The sequence below is a fragment of the Quercus suber genome, unplaced genomic scaffold, assembly GCF_002906115.3.
Source record: "Quercus suber isolate HL8 unplaced genomic scaffold, Cork oak 2.0 scaffold_27, whole genome shotgun sequence".
In the NCBI taxonomy this organism is placed as follows: Eukaryota; Viridiplantae; Streptophyta; class Magnoliopsida; order Fagales; family Fagaceae; genus Quercus; species Quercus suber.
The window spans coordinates 1,164,534-1,183,942 of record NW_027069492.1 but is presented as its reverse complement, the minus strand read 5'-3'; the positions used below and the strand labels follow the sequence as shown (position 1 = coordinate 1,183,942).

Below are 19,409 nucleotides of genomic sequence, written 5' to 3'. Positions count from 1 at the left end.
TCTGAGCAGATGGTAGTGGTCAAGGCAACCAATGGGTGAGTGGGTAATCTTGAAAGGATGCCCATAACAAACCAAAAAACAGTTGGTAAAGCCCTAGGGGTAAAAGGGAAAAATCTCATTGAATCAATTTGCTATAAAAGGAAGGTAACCACAGTAGAAAAAAGGGGGACCAAGGTAGAGGAAAAAACAGAGGAAAGAGTGAAAAACAGGGGAAGAAAAAAAAACACCCAGAGGGGAGAGAAAGAAAGAAAGAAAGAAAGAAAAATAAAAGAGAAAACACGGCAGGAATAGGGGCATGCATTAATAGACCATCTTTTTCCTCCCTTTTAGCAAACCCACTCTTTGAAATCTCCAAAAGTAATAGCTAGTAGTCATTTAGGCCTATTCTCCAAAATGAACAACTTTTATGGCAGGAGCCCATGATAAGGTTGTTGAAGTTGGAGTTTGGGTTCCTTCTTAGTTTACTTATTCTATGGGCAGATTCAATACTTGATTTTGATTGCAAATATATTTGATTTCTCTCATTATAACTTATATCTGCTGTATTTAGTCATCCTGCTGTAACACTTTTTTATCACGTCTACCGCATTAGTTGTCCTATTGTGGTGTCTTTACTTGCTGTACTTGTTATTCTACTGTAGCGTATTTTTATTATATTTACCGTGTTAACTATTTTACCAGCTAAACCTTTCCTGCCGAAACTTTTCCACTTTATTTGTTATTACGTGTTTTACTTTTGACACAGACTAATCATTATCCTGCCATAAGTATATATATACATATACATTGTTTCTCATATTTTGAAAAAATATATTTTATATATGTATATGTGAATACGTATAAGTATATATACTCATATATGTATGTATATATTTGAGAATATGCTAACCCATTTAAACTAACATTTGTTTGATGGGTATTTTCTTTGGGTTTTAGATTTGTTTATGCGCAAGAAGTAGAAAGGTATTTTTGCAATAAAAACGAAGAGTGGTCATTCACATTGTAGAAGTCTTTAAAGCACGGCAGACAACTTTAAAGCACGGCAGATAGCTTTAATGCACAACAGACAGCTCTATTGCACAAGGCTTTACGGCAGGAAGTTTTAAAGCACGGCAGGAAGCTTTAAAGCACGGCAGGAAGCTTTACTACACAGCAGAAAGCTAAAAAGCACGGCAAGAAGCTTTACTACACAGCAGAAAGCTTTATTGCACAGCAGACAGTCTTATTACACAGCAGACAGTTTTACTACGCGACAGATAGTCTTACTACACAGCAGAAAGTTTTGCTGCATAGCAGAAAAGTCAAACCTGTGGCAGAAACCGGAGAAAAATTCCTTTTGCGGCAGAAACATCAATCCTGCGGCAAAAACTGGCAGCGGCAAAAACTGGAGAAAAGTCTTCTGCTGCAGAAACAGGGGATAAGCCCACTTTGTAGCAGAAACAGGGCAAGAAGTTTTACTACACAGCAGAAAACTTTATTGCACAGCAGACAGTCTTATTACACAGCAGACAGGTTTACTACGCGGCAGACAGTCTTACTACACAGCAAAAAGTTTTGCTACATAGCAGAAAAGTCAGACCTATGGCAGAAACTGGAGAAAGTTCCTTTTGCGGCAGAAACATCAATCCTACGGCAAAAACTGGCAGTGGCAAAAACAGAAAAGTCAATCCTGCGGTAGAAACTGGAGAAAAGTCTTCTGCGGCAGAAACAGGGGATAAGCCCACTTTGCAGTGTCTTCCATTGGACTTGGACTCAACGCTTGTGCACAAGCCGGACCAAATTAAGTTGCAGTTGGACCGGTCTCAACTCCCTTACTAAGAATACTTGTGCCTACTACCGCGAGATGCAGCCCAGCCTAATGCACACAAAAAAAGGCCCCCACAGTAATATCATAGTAATGTTTATGAAATTAAAACATTGTCAATCATTGGACTTTTTAAGTGAAATGCTTATAATATAATATTTTTCCTAGTATTAATAACCTTGGAATTTTGATAAAATGGTGCCAAGTAATTAGTTTGGGTTTTTAACGTTGCCAATGAGAATTGGGCTTTTGATATTGCCAGCAAGAATTGGGTTTTTGATGTTGCCAATAAGAATTGGTTTTTTGATGATGTTGCCTATGTGAATTGAGTTTTTGATAAATAAATTGACATGGGTAAAATTGCCATGTGTTTAAATCATGGGCTTTGATTATGAATTTAAATTCCATTGGTAAAATTACCGTGGGTTTAAATCATGGACTTTGATTATGAATTTGAATTCCATTGATAAAATTGTCTTGCCATGGACTTGAATCATGGGCTTTTCATATTTTGTCAAGCATAAGTATTCTTGGGCTTTAAAAAGAATGGGTTGTGTGCATTGAGCTCATAGGGCCCGTTTTGGGCTTAGCTAAATAATGATAATAAAATTGGATAAAATATAAGTTTTTGGGGGTTTTGTGATAGTTATATCATGACAATAAAATGTGAAATATTTGTGGTTAACATAATAATAGGGCAAACAATATTTGTGAAAGCCCAATAACTTGTTAGTGGAATTTGAAAATAAATATGGGGTATTTAGATAAAAATTAGGTGTAAAAAAAAGTACTCTAACAACTTACAAAAAAGTAGTTCCTAAAGCAAAAGCCTCAAGAATATCTTTAACGTAAGGGGGAATTGAAAAGTCAAAAAAGAAGTGCCTCTCATTCTCATATTTTTCCACTATTTATAAAGGTTGACATGCTTAAAAAATAAGCTGAATGAGATCAAATATGAATTAGAACGTGTTCTTATTTCTAAAAATTCGAAAAAGATAGGCTTTATCTCAATCAGGGGGTTCCCGAACCAGGCCGAAAGCTTGGGCCAATTGGCACTTGCCATGTGCCGAAAGTTTGTTATCTCAATTAGGCGGTTCCCGCGACCTTATGATCATTTAATTGTTATTTTAATTGTGATTAAATCATAATCAAGTTTTAGGGCTTATTTTTTTTTTTCTCAAAAATAATACACTTTTTCACTAATTTTGCAATATATTGTTGGACTTAAGTACGACTTTGGGCCTGTGGCTGTGAGTAGTTATTTTTAAGGTAATTCAATTCAATCATCTTTGATGTGAACACAAATTTGTCTCGATCAAATGGTCAAATCTTGGTTGACTGAAGTGTTTAGGGGAGATGGACCTTACAAGTGCCACATTGGTTAATAAGGTGGCCTTTCGCGGACTGAAAAAGAGAAGAATAAAAACCCTTTTGCTAAACGCCCGTAAAACCCTTCTCCTCTACACTACAGTGTGTACGAAAAACCCCAAAGCAGCAATTGATACACAGTCACAGACACAGTAGTAATACAATACAATGGCCATCACCATCAGATTGAAACACTGGCAAACTGCCCTTACTCACCATGGCGCGTCCCTACTCTCCTGCCTTCAAACCCAAACTCCCTCTCGCTCCCTATGCTCTCTTCTTTCACCCACCAATTCTGTGGAGGATCAGAAACGGAGACAGAATGAGGAGCAAAAGGAAATGTTTCGCATGAATTATATAGTAGATGCCACTACTCGTGACACCCGTCAGCCTTTCAAGCCTTCTGTTTTTTTCTACGTATGTTTTCTTTTCATTCTATTCCAATTTCAGGCCCTTAAAGCTGTATTTTTTTTCCCATGTAATGGGTTGGTAATTTTTTTTTTTTAATATTAAAATTGAGTCTTTTGGTTTAAAGGTGTGTTATTGAATGATGGTGCCAGATTGGGAATCAGGGTCATGAAGCTAGCGTAGGGGATTTGATATACACGGAAAGACTTAAATATGTTGATGTCAATGACAAGGTACGAGGATCAATGACTTTTCCTGTGTGTTTCTTTGTTTTTGCAATGTGGAGGTATATTGGTCTTGCTTTTCTTTTTCTTTCTCTTTCATACCCATATTTTATTTTTAATTTTTAATTTTTTTAATAGTGAGTTACAAATGGCTCATGGGTTTTGATCCTATGATCTCACCCTTCATCCTATTCTTATGGGGGAAGGAAGAAGCGTCATTTGAACTACAGTGCATTGGGTACTTGATTTCTTATATGTAAAAACTAGTTATCGTGGAAACTTGGTTGAATGGGGCGAATGGATTTTAAAAAGTATATTAGAAGAGACAAGTCATGGTCAAGCACAATTGGATATGCAGTCGAGTAGTTTAGTTAGAAAAATGGTGAAGAGGAGAAGGAAATCTTTGGGGGAAAAAATGGAGATTATTGAGTAGAAGTAAATAATATATGCTAGTAAAGTGAACTATGTAATCATTTTGTTGGAAAACCTTTTAATAATGGAGACAGAAAATTAAAATTTACAGGAAGTAAATCACATCACAGAACTCCCTCTCCAACTCATGATGCTGCACGTTTGTGCAAGCAGGTCCTGCTTATGAGTGGATTGGGCGTCAAGCCTTTGAATCAATATTTATAAGTAGAATGGGGCTATATTCTACTGCAGAGACCTGGGAAACTATCAGAGGAACAGTATGCAAGTAGGCCTGGGGATCAGTTTACAAAATATTATGTCAAAATTCTGGGATATTTGGGGGCCAAATTCTGAATGAAGATAGTATAATAAATTACATTTGCTGGGAAGTAAGGACCCAAGCTACAGCAACAGTGAGCTTCAAGGATACATCAACGAATAGGCTATTATGCTGCAACTGGGGAATCCTATTGTCAGATTTCAGAGTCTGACTGTCTGAGGCTTTGTAGTGTCTTGATGAGTAAAGATTCCTTTCTTCTTGTTTGTCTTTGATTGTTAGCAGCTTAGCTTTGTGATTTGTGGTTTGTGGGAGTCTAGTGTGTAGATGGGAGTGGGGCTCTCTTTATGTTGAGGTGCAGAGTAAAAATGCTTTTTTTTTTGGGCCCGGGGGGGGGGGGGGGGGGGGGGGGGGGGGGGTGGGGGGGGGGTGGGGGGTGTTGGTGGTGGTTCCAAATTAACATGGATATGCTTTGGAATACCAATGCCACAGACTATCTTCCAAAGAATATCATCTGAAACAATGTAGCTTTAATATGGTCTTGGAAATTAGCACTATTGTAGATCACTTGATATGATCATAAGAGTTTTAATTTGCCCTTTTGTCTTTTTTATTATTATTATTTATTAACTTTGTTCTCAGCAACCCTTTCTTCTCTTATTCGTATTACCATCTGGTTGGTAGGATATGTAATATTAAAAAGTATTCCGTGTGCGTTTTATACATGCAAGTAAATTAACAGCTGTAAATTTTTTTATTGGTTATTGTTTGCTGTGACATTTTTCATTACTTGCAGGTGGAATTCACCAAGGTTGGCTTAGTTTCACTAAAAAGGAAGCTTTTCTTGTGTCACCCACTCAAACGCTTGCTGCAGAACGCATATGTTAAGGCAGTAGTTGAGGCTCATGTAAGAAAAATATCTATTTTTCCTAATACGCCACTTCTCTTGCAGTGGTTGCTTAATAAGAACCATTTTTCAGATGCTTATCCTATAGAAACTGCCAGTCTAATACACTTTTGAGTAAGATAAGTTGAAGTTACCTATCATTGATTTATTTTGCTGTTCCTTGGACAAAGTTGCATCAATGCATCTCCTCCCACCATAAGGGATGTAGGGTGAGGTTTTCAATCTTTTGGGTGTGTGTTTATTAAAAATAGGAGTTAAGTGCTACAAGAAATTTTTCCATTTTTTTTTTCTTCTTTTGCCATTTGGCACATTATAAGTATAATAAATTATTAGCATAGTTTTCTCTAACTAAATCACTATTACCAAAGATGTATGAAGATTAAAAATACTACTTAGATTAAAATTCAATTTCCCAAAGTTTAAAATATTTTCGTTATTTATTTTATTAATAATATGCCTTGCTTTTTTTGTTTTAATAATAAAAGTTAAGCCTTACATGACATGCTTGTACTATGTAATTCAACATATGTATTACACAGCGTATGACATGCTTTTGCTATGTGATGAACTATAAGTACCTAAGAATTGTTAACATAGTTTTTAAAAAACTATAATGACAAAAGGTAGATTACCAAAAGTTTTAAAAATTTGAAAGGACTTTCATTATTTTAATAATCGATTATAAATTTTGGATTTCAATAAAAATTTGGTCTTAAACTATGTGCTTTTGGCATGTGAGTTAATAGTATTTTTAGTTTGTTTATTTTTACTATTTTTTCTATGGTTCAAATTCAATTATATTATTGAAGTGTATCTTTAATTTTCACATGATTTTCTATTAATTTGTGCATCGCATGAGCATGATTTTCCCCCATTTATAGTATGTTTAATTATTGAATCTATTTTTTTTCCTCTACAGGTTCAAGAGTTTGGAAAGGTGATTACATTAATTATAGAAAGCAGAATGATGTATTTTATGCCCAAACCAGCAGTCACAACCAGGCTAAGTTGCCTAGACCCTTCGTATAGAATGTCAAAATATATCTATTTTTTTTTTTTTTGGAGAAACAAAATATATCTATTTTAGTTCAAACACATTGATAGCATGTGGACAAATGGTTGTCACATTGATGCTGGACGGGGATTATTAACATAGATGAATTAATTCTGGTATGGATATCCAATTACATTAAAACTTCAGAAATATTGAAAATAAAGATTAGTGAAGTTTGGTTGAGTTGGAAGAATATAAAGAGGAAGAGTGGTATAGTTTTAGACACATAATTGTTAAATCTAAGAATCATTTCTGTCCACCACAATTTTGTACAAGTTTCTATTTGTACATTTAAGTGGACCTCACATCTTTAATACACATGTATCGACTCATATGTTTTGAGTTTATGGTGGAGTCAAATTAGTCTAATGTCTTCCACACTGATTTACTTTCAGGATCTCACTAAGTTGAGAGTTGTTGATTTTGGCTTCGTAGATGATGAAGGCAGAAAAAAAAACCTCAAGTTTTGAGGGAACTTCTAAACAATTCATGGTGGAAGTTAGGGCATGTGTTGGGGCAGAACTCAGAAGACAAAGGCAAATGCTTTTAATCTTGAATATTGCAGCCTTGCTTACACCTCTGGTTATCCTAATGTATTCCAGATTTATATTTCATGTAAATTATGTCTCATTCCCTGCCTACTAGTTAGAGAATAGAAACAACTTTGTGTTTGGTTTCCTCCTATTTATGGCTTTAAGTGATAATTAAGAAATTACTATATCACATAACTTCACATGTTACTAGAGTCCTTCTAACCAACTCTATCTGTTCTTTACCACTTGTAGTATTATATTTTCAGGTTTATTTGGTCGTGTAATGTTTTTTTTTTTTTTACCCAAGATTCTCTCACCTTTTAGCCTTATGTTTATTTTGATCATGTATGAAACTTTGCGGCAACATGCATTACACATTTTCCTTGGTAGCTTTATCGCATGCTCTTCACAAAAACTCTTGAAAGACTGTGGTTAGCTCAAAGAAGGGAAGCCACCATATGCGAAACCAGAAACTTTGGGTTATTCTGGTTGGCCAGTATTCAAAATAGCCTCACCATTTAGCCAGTTAAAATAAGGTTAAATATCTAGTAAAGCAAGTGATGATCTTTTAATTGAGTAGGGTTTTTTTTTTTTTTTTGGGTGGTAAAACTTAAGTATAAACGTATAGTATTTTAGGTGTAATATGTCAGATTTCTTTATTGAATTCAAATACTTGTTTGCATTGATTTTAATTTTCCTTGAATAAGAAAACACTATTGGTTAGCATGATAACCATTGTAACGCATATCCTTAGAGTTGAGTAAATTCCTTATAGATTTAGAAGAGTATAAGGCACCATCAATAAAAAGTTTAGTGTCTTTTGGCAATATAATATTTTATCTTCTGGAACCTTCAATTAGGTAAATGAAATTTATCAATAAGACGCTTTAATATATATGCAAAATATAAGTAACAATTCATTACATTAAACAAAAATAAAAACATGCAAAATTGCATTAAGTGACATAAAAACATGGCGAAATTATATTAGGCAAAATAGCATAATTTTATTATATATTAAGCAAAATAACACAGTGAGTACAACAAGAACGTGGTAGTAGTTCAATAAAGCTTCAAAAGGCCAAAAAGAAAAATGTCATATAGGTGTGATATGAAAGGGCTTTGGTTGCGTGCTTGCCCGTAAAAGAAAAAGGCAAAGGAATTGAATCAAATTATGTCAACCATAGTGATATCTTGTAGACCTTTCATCTTCATATCTTTGTGTTGCTAATTATTTCCTTTAATTTTATAACACATTATAAACATGAGGCACTGCCCAAATTCCGAAAGGCAGCTGCCCTCATTGTGTCTTTAACAGCCAAAGATTATTTCGGTGATAGTCCAACCCACCGTAAGTTTTACCCTAATGATTGATAAATCTTCTTATCTAATGTGTTTGTTATCACATTGATTCATATGCCTAATATTAGTGTTCATTTAATGTAATTCAACTACACTTCAAGCGAAAAGTAATTCAATTACACATGTTATCTTTACTTTAAGCATATCAAAATTTACATGACAGCGCTTAATAGAAAAGTATATGTAAATTAAACATAACAAAAATACAAACCCTTGTAGGAGAGAATACAAAATTTGATAATTCTTAAATAATAAATAGATAAAGTGTAAGTATTTATAATGGTTTATATATGGATTTCATGGATTTAAAATTGCCTTTATGACTCATAAGCAAAATCTTAAAAAAAAAAAAAAAAAAAAAAAAAAACAAAAACAAAAACAAAGAAGAGAAATACATACTTACAAATTTACAATAGTGTGGATAGTAGGTTTGATAAAGCATTCTACTATGGATTTCATAAATATCAAATTGCTTAAGTAATAAGAAAAAACAAAACAAAATAAAACAAAAAGAGAGTTAAATTTCTAATCAACATAGAAATTATGAGAGAATGATAATTGTTGATAATGGGGAGAATACTGATTAGAATAATAGGTAGTGTTTCTACTTTCTATCAAAAAAAAAAAAAAAAAAAAAAAAAAAGAAAGATGAAGCCGTAAAAAGAAGAAGAAGCAACCATGGTAGGAATATATAATACACTAAAAAAATTCTCTCTCTCTATATATATATATCAGAAATCCTAACTTAATTAGGATTCAAAAGTCTTCATCTAATAGATAATCTCAAAAAAAAAAAATCATAATAATTTTATCTAATAGATAATCTCAAATAATAATAATCATAAAAAAATTTCAATTCACGTAAATGACACCTATAATCCTAACTTGATAATTTTAGAGGGCCTAGTAGTGAATGTTTTCTCTAATTGGTCTATCTCCATAGGAAAAAGACTTGAAAAAACAAAAAAAATCGAGTCATAAATTTATGTTTTTTAAATTATAAATGAATAAATGACTTTATAGGGTTACCAAGTAGACTTGGATGTGTATGTATATTCCAATGCATATGTAACTCCTTCTATTCACATAAAAAGGAAAAGAAAAAAAAGTAACCGTGTATGAAGAGTAAAAAATCACAATAAAGATTGGTTTTATCTCAATAATCAAATAGATATAGATTATAAATCTCCAACTCATGTAGATGTCTAACTCTTCCTAACTATGCACGTTGTTTTTTTTTATTTTTTTTTTTTCTTTTTTTAATTTTATAACTTTAAAATTTGGTGAGATATGCGTATATTAAAAATTTTGTTATTTTTATCTAAAAATTAATGATAAAGCAATAGTTGATAAGAACAAATATGAAGTTGTTTTTATCTATAAATTTGTGGAATTGTGAAGATGAAATCTAAATTTTAAAAATAAGTGGCATGTGAAGAGGAAATCCAAAGAAAAAAAAAAGTAATCATGTGTGAAGAGGAAAAAAAATAGTAAAAAATAAATTAATAATAAAAGGATTAGAATTTGTATTGTAATCAAATTAATACTTTTATCATCTTAGAAATTATAGGAGAAGAAGATAAGACTAAAAAAATTATATATATTTTAAGAAAATCCTAAAAAAATTTCTGCAATTTGTTGAAGTCACTTAGCGCAACCACAGCTTCTAAGCCCAACTTTTATTATATAGTATATGATGTCTATATTAACTTTGTATACAAATTGATATAAGATAATATGCACTTATGTTTTACGCTATGCTTCATGTAGATAATTTTATTCTTATAGTTCTCTCTCTCTCAAAAAAAAAAAAAAAATTCTTATAATAAGTTTGCATTTAAATTATTTAGATTGAACATTGTAATGTTCCTCAAAAAAAAAAAAAATTAAATATTGCACTAATTAACTAAACTTGACATAATATAAATGTTTATTTAATTATTAATGTTGTGGGTTCCAGTTAACTCAACATGAAAAGTTTCTGATGGTTAAATAAGAGATTTGAGATTCAATTCATGCATATATCAAAAACTATTTGGTGTCTTAATCTGATGATAAAGAGTTATCATTAGGAGAGCTATCACTAGGAACAGACGCTATAAGTTGAAATTCTTTCAAGGTCAAAGTAGAATTTGTTGCTCTTGGCATTTTGGGTAAGAATTACTTCAATGGATCCTTGCTATGTGCATGGGTCAGGTTAAGGAGTTTTTTTCAACTCTACCCTCCATGGTGAGTTAAAAAAAAAATCCAATCCAACCCAACCTATTATAAGGGTCCAACCTAACCTAACCCCAACCCACATGGATCGAGTTGGACAATTTTTTTTTTTTAATTGTACGTTGTTGTTGTTATTATATATATATATATATATATAAACCGAAACTTTTGAAACTCTCACAAATTTCCATGTCATCACTATTTTCTTTTTTATTTTTGTTTCCCCACTGTATAGAGTTTTGGTCGTGGTGATGTCCTTACTCCAAGGCCACTTTGGAGGTAGTTTAAACATAGTATAATTCTAATTATTAGGCCATTGCATAGCCCCACCCCACCCCAAAAAAAAAAAAAAAAACTTTGCTATACGTGTTTCAATCCATAAACATAACAATTTGTCTGCCTATTTTTTTTTGATAAGTCGTCTGCCTAAATTTTTATCTACGTTAGCTAATATTTTGTTTGGAGGGGGCGTAAAAAAAATTATTGATATTGTTTGTTATAATTAGAATTCTACAATATAAACCAACACTCTTCTAATCCGTCGTTTTAAAAAATAATAATAATAAGAGAGAATTTTATTATAGTTGTATCACGTACAAAGCCAGTTTTGTTATAGTAGTATTGTTGGCTCAGTTTTGTGAAAGTATTTGGTTATGATTTTTTTATTACGCATCTCTATAGATTTGAATTTTGATTTAAATTATAAAATATGTTATTAATAACTCCTCTTTCATTTGTTTGATGGTTCTTCATGTTTTTCTGTTTTTGTTTTCCTTTTGATATTGCAGGTTTCCTAGGAACACAACCTAGCAAGTAAGAGAATCAGTATGTGTGTGTGTGTGTGTGTTTTCATATGAGTTTGTCTAATTCTATGTTTTTTAATTCTTTAGTTTGATTTCAAAAATATGTGCATGTTTATGATTCCTTTTTGTGGTAATAAGTTTCTATAGTTTAAAGGGTAGGTTTTTGTTTGCTTTTTATGTCAAAACATCCTCTTTCCTCCGTTGTAAGTATTGAATTTAAAACAAAAAATCTTTTAAACTAAAATTTTTACTTATCAATTTTTATGTTAGAATATATTCATGAACTTTGAGGTTTGTAAGATTTATAGTTGGAGTTTGTGCAAGTATTTGGTCAGGAATATAATTATGTGCTCTCTACTATGTGGGCTAATGATAAGTTTTTTGGAGAAGCTTAAAATGTAATATCAACTTTCTCATTATTATTATTATTATTATTATTATTTTATGAGAGTAGACCACAAACAGAGAAGTTCTATTTTATTCAAAATTTACTATCAACTCTCTTCTTCTTTTCTTTCAATCTATAAATATCTCACACAACTTTCATCCGCCAACTTCGTATTAGCTAAAATCATATTACATGTTTAATGTCTATTTTAGTGCAGAGATTTGTATGTAATGTTTCTTATTGGCAGATTTATGGGCACGAAGAACATGCTCTATTAGCTTGAACTCACATGTCTATAACAAGAACTACTCAAAGAAGAGATAAACCCGTGCATTGCATGGGTTAGCGACTAGTTATTATTTAATTGAGCATTAGAATAATATCACCACAAATAATAGCAAATTTATAACCAAATAAACATGAGTATAACACCAAATAAACACAAACTATATAATTAGAACTTATTATTTGGGTTTTATTGAGGAAGAAGGGCAATAGTAAATAGCAAAACAAAATTATATAATATATTTTTAATATATTTTAAAAATTTTAAATATATATTAAATATAGACGGGCCAGGTCGGGTTAGGCAGATTTCTAAATCTTATAACTTGAACACAACCTGACCCACTGTAAAAAAAAATTTCATAACCAACCCAACCCACCAACCCTTAAAAACCAACCCAACCCAGCAGGTTGGCTTGGATCAGGTTAGTTTTGGTGAGTTTGTTGCATACCCCTACTTGAAGGCAATGAACTTTGGAGATACTAGAAAGAATTGAAACTAAGCATCCCAACCAAATTGAACAAAAGTAATGATTTTTATTTGTCATCATCTTCATGAAGAATTAAAAACTAAGTAACTTACAGTAAAAGTTTCACCAACCTTATGTAATAATTTAAGGGAAAGATACAAGCACCAAAAAACTAAAATCCTCCCAAAAGCTTGTTACAATTGGATGGACTTGAGTTTGCAAGTGATTTTAAAAGTGTTAGTGAATATAATTCCGCACTTTTAAAATCATCTCACAATTAAAATAATGTGGGAAAAATGTCACTGATGAATACATGTTGGAAAAAACATATACTACATTTCATGTCTCGAATGTACTCTTGTAGTAGCAATATCTAGAGTATAAGTTTAGGACTCTTAACTAATATCTTGCCCTCTAGTAGCTGAACAAAATAATGAGTTTTTGCTAAAAAACCATCAATCATGCCCAATTGGGTCCTCACCATTCCTTGAAATGAATGAAACCTCAGTAAATAAATATGGAGAAAATAATGGTCATGAACGTGGTAAGAACAATCAATATAAAGAGGATCGTACTCATAATCCCAATGATTCCTTAGATTAGGATAAAATGGGCTTCTGCCATTTTTGGGAAAATTATATAAGGAAATGCCCCCCTTCCCAAACTAAATAGGGAAATGTCCATCTTTTAAAACTCGATTTTTAATAAATCGAGTTAGGCCTTATAGTGATGTTTTTGAGGAGCCTATAGTAACGTTTTAAGGATCTATAGTAACGTTTTTTAGCTCGACTTCAGTGAAATCAAGTTATAGGCAATGAAATCAACCTATAATATAGTGGCATTTTTTTACCTATAACTCGATTTCTTTGAAGTCAAGTTAAAAAAATGTCACTATAGATCCTTAAAACGTCACTATAAGCTCCTTAAAACGCTATTATAAGGCTTCAGAAATGTTTTTTTTTCTAACTCAATTTATTAAAAATCGAGTTTTAAAATAGGGCCATTTCCCTATTTAGTTTGGAAAGGGTGACATTTCCCTATATAATTTGCCCGAAAAAGGACAGAAGCCCATTTTGTCCCTTAGATTATCTTGAGAACCTAAATCCTCAAAGAATTTAGAAACATCCAAATGAGTAATATCCATACCATTTGTTTCTTTTTGAAGAAATATGAGTGCGAACCCTCTAAATTGATTGTTCCTACCTCGTCCATGACCATTATTTCCTCCATACTTATTTATTGAGGTTCCATTTACTTCAAGGAATAATGAGGACCAAGTTGGGTGACTGATAGTTTTTAAGCAAAAGCTCATTATTTTATTCAACCACTAAAAGACAAGATATTAGTTTAGAATAATTTATAAACTTACACTCTTGATATTGCTACTACAAGAGCACATTCGAAGAATGAAATGTAGTAAATGCTTTTCCAACATATATTCATCATTTACATTTTTCCCACATTATTTTAATTATGAGATGATTTTAAAAAGTGCAGAATCACTTTTAAAATCACTTGCAAACTCAAGTCCATCCAATCGTAACTAGCTTTTGGGAGGATTACAGTTTTTTTGGTGCTTGTATCTTTCCCTTAAATTATTATATAAGGTTGGTGAAACTTTTTACCGTAAGGTACTTAGTTTTTAATTCTTCATGAAGATGATGACAAATAAAAATCATTACTTTTGTTCAATTTGGTTGGGATGCTTAATTTCAATTCTTTCTAGTATCTCGAAGGTTCATTGCTTTCGATAAGGTGGATCTTAGCAAAAAATTATCTAATTCAAACTTTAAGAATAAAATTATCTACATGAAGCCTAGCGTAAAACGTATGTGCATATTATTAATTTGTATACAAAGTTAATTCTCCCAAAAAAAAAATGGTATACAAAATTTTTTAGGGAAAAATTGTATACAAAGTTAATATACATATTTCACATAAATTTTGATATGCTTAAAATAAAGATAGCGTGACCACCGCGAACCTTTGGTGTGTTGATCACTCCATAAGTATAAGTGTTTGTAGGGTTTGAAGAGAAAGGGCCGAGATTCAAGTTTCCAGAAGGAAACAAACTCAGTGAATTGGAGTATCAGAAAAATAATCGTTGGCTTTTAAAGACACAACAAGGACGGCTGTGCCTTTTGAAATTTGGACAGCAGTTCATGCTCATAACGTGTTAAAAAATAAAAGAAAATAATTAGCAACACAAAGATACGAAGATGAAAGTATACTGATAGTCATCCACTAGCATAATATGGAAATATATACATGTAATAGTTTTGGATACAGAATAGCTATGAGTTATTTACAGCAAAGCTTTTGGTTGAGTGTAGGAGATGTGCTGAAGCAATGAAATGTAAGTCAAGTCTATCGGCCAAATTGGCCCAATACCATTAATTTTTGAAGTATTTTGCACGAAGACACTGTTTTGGAAATAATCAGCAATCTACCACCTTTTTAAGTACTCGAGTTTGGCAAACTCGAGTACTACATTTTCCACTTCCGCCGTGGCACAATGACATGGCAAGATTTTAAATATTGTGCTTTGTACTCGAGCTTGGTGAGCTCGAGTACTGTATTACTGAGGTACTCGAGCTCACCAAGCTCGAGTACTGTATTTCTATGGTACCCGAGTTTACAAAACTCGAGTACCTAGTACCACATTTCTTTATTACCCACCTACTCACAACTTCGTACTGGCTCCAACCGTCGTAATAAATGAATGGTTAATGGTACTCGAGTTCTTTGAGCTCGAGTACCGTTAAACAAATATCACCAGTCAACATTATTACTTCCATTCAATACTTGCATTCAGTTCCGAGTCACAGACCTCTTTCCAACTCCATGTGCGAGTGAGATCTTTCCAGCATAAATTTTCTTGTTTGGTCACCATCTGCAATTCTTTGAGCTGTGTCATTGTCTCCATCAACCAACGTTCAACCCTCTTGTGACTAGTAGATAGAGGTATTGTTAAATGCTTAGTTTTTTTATATTTCTGCATGGGTTAAATGACTTCAATGCTTAGTTTTTTGATATTTTTGCATGGGTTAAATGACTTCAATGCTTAGTTTTTAGATTGTTTTCGTATGAGATTTTTATGCATGAGTTTCATGTAATGAGTTTTGCAATATTAACTATTAACTGTGTACAACATTTGATACATACATGGTTCTATATATATAGTGGAAATTTAACTGTGTAATGAGTTTGGCCATTTTCACCTCAAAATGAGTATTAAATTTAATTACATAATATATAGTAGAAATGTCAACTGAAACATCTTTTTATTATTACCACCTAGTCACACATCCAGATGGGTTTGAATCCTGACCTTGTAATCTATATACGGTAAGAGGCAAGTATAATGTAAGCTATAACTCATTGGCATTATAGTTCAGAACCATCAATATAAAATTAATATGAAAATTGACAAGAAATATTTTCTACCTATATGCTAAACATAAAGAAAGAAATGAAAACATAAATCATATTGATAGCATTTACTCGTTCAAGGTTAGAGATTTGAGAATTGTAAGGTAAATTGGAAAAAAATTTATAATAAAATTCTAATAACATTAACTATTTTTTTCGATAAAGTAAAAAAAAATAATAATAATATGCAATTAATATAAACTTATAAATTATGTAAACTCCTTTTTTTTTTTTTTTCTATTTATACCAAGTTATCAATTTCTTCACAATTTAAAATTATCTAATATAAAAGTGGGGCTGTATATATGGTTTGGTATATTTTTCCCTTTTCCTACCGTACCGTTTCTTAATATAATCTTTCCTTCTCATACTTGCATTATATAAAACTTGCATATAATATGAATTCATTTCTCAACAAAGAAATTGGCTTAATAAAATAAAGTCGAAATGGTTGACATTTTTTATTTTATATGTGTATAAAATATATATATATATATATATGGTTAAGTGCACATTATGATCGAGATTCAATTATTTATATGTCTATACACATAGTCAAGGAGGTTGAGTTTGAATAGAAATACTTTTTATCATATGCCAAATTTATGTAACTATTTATAGTTTATGACAACTTTTAATATTGTTAATAATAGGTCGGTGATGGATTTTCACTTTTTCTATGTGTACTACGATGGAGAGACGTATTATCATGAGTTAAATGGGTTGTCATACCAAGGCTCAAACCAAAAGCAAAAATGTGTTAAGGTGAAGCGTGGGATAGGCCTTATGAATTTGAAACGAAGAATATTGAAGGCGATGGGGTTAGACCAGTCTAGGCATAACATTTCAATCTGTATCGAGCACCTCAATTGGTTGTAGGCACCCAAGTTGTCTACAAGTCACTACAATTATCGGGTGGCGCTGAAGTGAAGATGATGTGGGAAGTTGTTGAACAAATGGTGGTGAAAGGATTTGTTGCTTCGGAGCTCTATGTTACTGTTGAGCCCACCATAGTAGAGGCTGGAGAGGGTTCACAACATACTGTTTTGGATGGAACTATAGATGAGCACATCGAGTCAATACCATTACAATCTTATCAAGGGTGTGTAGAGAACACAGGAGATGGGTATGACAATGAACCATGGCAGGCATTTCCTGGTGTGAACTCAACTGAGGAGGAGGCAGGCCCAGGAAATGCATGAAGGAGAGCATTTATCTCATGATGAGCTGCATGGGGGCACATTTGAAAATGAAGATGATTACGGAGTGCTGATGATGCAACCCATATTGATGTTACTAGGGATGACTTCGAAGAGTTCCTAGATACCATGGGTGAACATGAGGATGTTGATCATATTGAAGATGTGGTTGTAGAAGAGAATAGAGATACATGCCCCGATCCCGATCCTACGCCGGAATGGTTCACCAAAAACACTTGGGATAATATGTTTGATCCATCACCGGTTATGCAAGCAGAAGTATCAAGTTGGACACCTGGGGAGCAGCCACTGAAAGGGATGGTATTTGTGACTAAATTGGCAGTACGACATGCGTTGACCTGGTACGCAGTGCAAGAGAATTTTAGCTTCAAAACTGAGTATTCAGACTCAGAGAGGCTTATGGTGAGTTGTGAGGATGATTCCTGTCCATGGTCAGTCCGTGCGATTTGTTGCAAAGGAGACAATGTCTGGAAGATCGCAAAATGCAAGGGCCCCACATGTGCGATAAAATTCAGAATGCTCATGATGGTCGGATGATTGATTCAGTGTTTCTAGCATACGTACTTGAGCGCTATATACGAGAAGACCCTGCATATAAGATAAAGAACTTACGCCACGTTGCTTTGGCAGACTTAAAACATGAAGTATCTCACTACAANAAGGTTAGAGATTTGAGAATTGTAAGGTAAATTGGAAAAAAATTTATAATAAAATTCTAATAACATTAACTATTTTTTTCGATAAAGTAAAAAAAATAATAATAATATGCAATTAATATAAACTTATAAATTATGTAAACTCCTTTTTTTTTTTTTTTCTATTTATACCAAGTTATCAATTTCTTCACAATTTAAAATTATCTAATATAAAAGTGGGGCTGTATATATGGTTTGGTATATTTTTCCCTTTTCCTACCGTACCGTTTCTTAATATAATCTTTCCTTCTCATACTTGCATTATATAAAACTTGCATATAATATGAATTCATTTCTCAACAAAGAAATTGGCTTAATAAAATAAAGTCGAAATGGTTGACATTTTTTATTTTATATGTGTATAAAATATATATATATATATATATATGGTTAAGTGCACATTATGATCGAGATTCAATTATTTATATGTCTATACACATAGTCAAGGAGGTTGAGTTTGAATAGAAATACTTTTTATCATATGCCAAATTTATGTAACTATTTATAGTTTATGACAACTTTTAATATTGTTAATAATAGGTCGGTGATGGATTTTCACTTTTTCTATGTGTACTACGATGGAGAGACGTATTATCATGAGTTAAATGGGTTGTCATACCAAGGCTCAAACCAAAAGCAAAAATGTGTTAAGGTGAAGCGTGGGATAGGCCTTATGAATTTGAAACGAAGAATATTGAAGGCGATGGGGTTAGACCAGTCTAGGCATAACATTTCAATCATGTATCGAGCACCTCAATTGGTTGTAGGCACCCAAGTTGTCTACAAGTCACTACAATTATCGGGTGGCGCTGAAGTGAAGATGATGTGGGAAGTTGTTGAACAAATGGTGGTGAAAGGATTTGTTGCTTCGGAGCTCTATGTTACTGTTGAGCCCACCATAGTAGAGGCTGGAGAGGGTTCACAACATACTGTTTTGGATGGAACTATAGATGAGCACATCGAGTCAATACCATTACAATCTTATCAAGGGTGTGTAGAGAACACAGGAGATGGGTATGACAATGAACCATGGCAGGCATTTCCTGGTGTGAACTCAACTGAGGAGGAGGCAGGGCCCAGGAAATGCATGAAGGAGAGCATTTATCTCATGATGAGCTGCATGGGGGCACATTTGAAAATGAAGATGATTACGGAGTGCTGATGATGCAACCCATATTGATGTTACTAGGGATGACTTCGAAGAGTTCCTAGATACCATGGGTGAACATGAGGATGTTGATCATATTGAAGATGTGGTTGTAGAAGAGAATAGAGATACATGCCCCGATCCCGATCCTACGCCGGAATGGTTCACCAAAAACACTTGGGATAATATGTTTGATCCATCACCGGTTATGCAAGCAGAAGTATCAAGTTGGACACCTGGGGAGCAGCCACTGAAAGGGATGGTATTTGTGACTAAATTGGCAGTACGACATGCGTTGACTGGTACGCAGTGCAAGAGAATTTTAGCTTCAAAACTGAGTATTCAGACTCAGAGAGGCTTATGGTGAGTTGTGAGGATGATTCCTGTCCATGGTCAGTCCGTGC

At 32.9% G+C, this 19,409-nt stretch overlaps 1 protein-coding gene across 1 annotated transcript; it reads left to right on the top strand.

The window, feature by feature from the left end:
* The first annotated feature begins 3,195 nt into the window (after positions 1 to 3,195).
* On the top strand, positions 3,196 to 7,257 carry LOC112037936 (large ribosomal subunit protein bL21m). Its single transcript, XM_024070753.2, has 5 exons — positions 3,196 to 3,589; positions 3,733 to 3,813; positions 5,289 to 5,399; positions 6,319 to 6,336; positions 6,849 to 7,257. Exons 1-5 carry the CDS (start codon positions 3,341 to 3,343, stop codon positions 6,921 to 6,923), a joined length of 534 nt encoding a protein of 177 aa, XP_023926521.1. The 5' UTR covers positions 3,196 to 3,340; the 3' UTR covers positions 6,924 to 7,257.
* The last annotated feature ends 12,152 nt before the right edge of the window (positions 7,258 to 19,409 follow it).

Excerpts from the sequence above, each read along its gene's own strand:
- LOC112037936 (XM_024070753.2), top strand. The coding sequence starts at position 3,341 with ATGGCCATCACCATCAGATTGAAACACTGGCAAACTGCCCTTACTCAC. Across the intron at positions 3,590-3,732 it reads AGCCTTCTGTTTTTTTCTAC|ATTGGGAATCAGGGTCATGA; the intron begins GTATGTTTTCTT and ends TGATGGTGCCAG. Across the intron at positions 3,814-5,288 it reads ATGTTGATGTCAATGACAAG|GTGGAATTCACCAAGGTTGG; the intron begins GTACGAGGATCA and ends CATTACTTGCAG.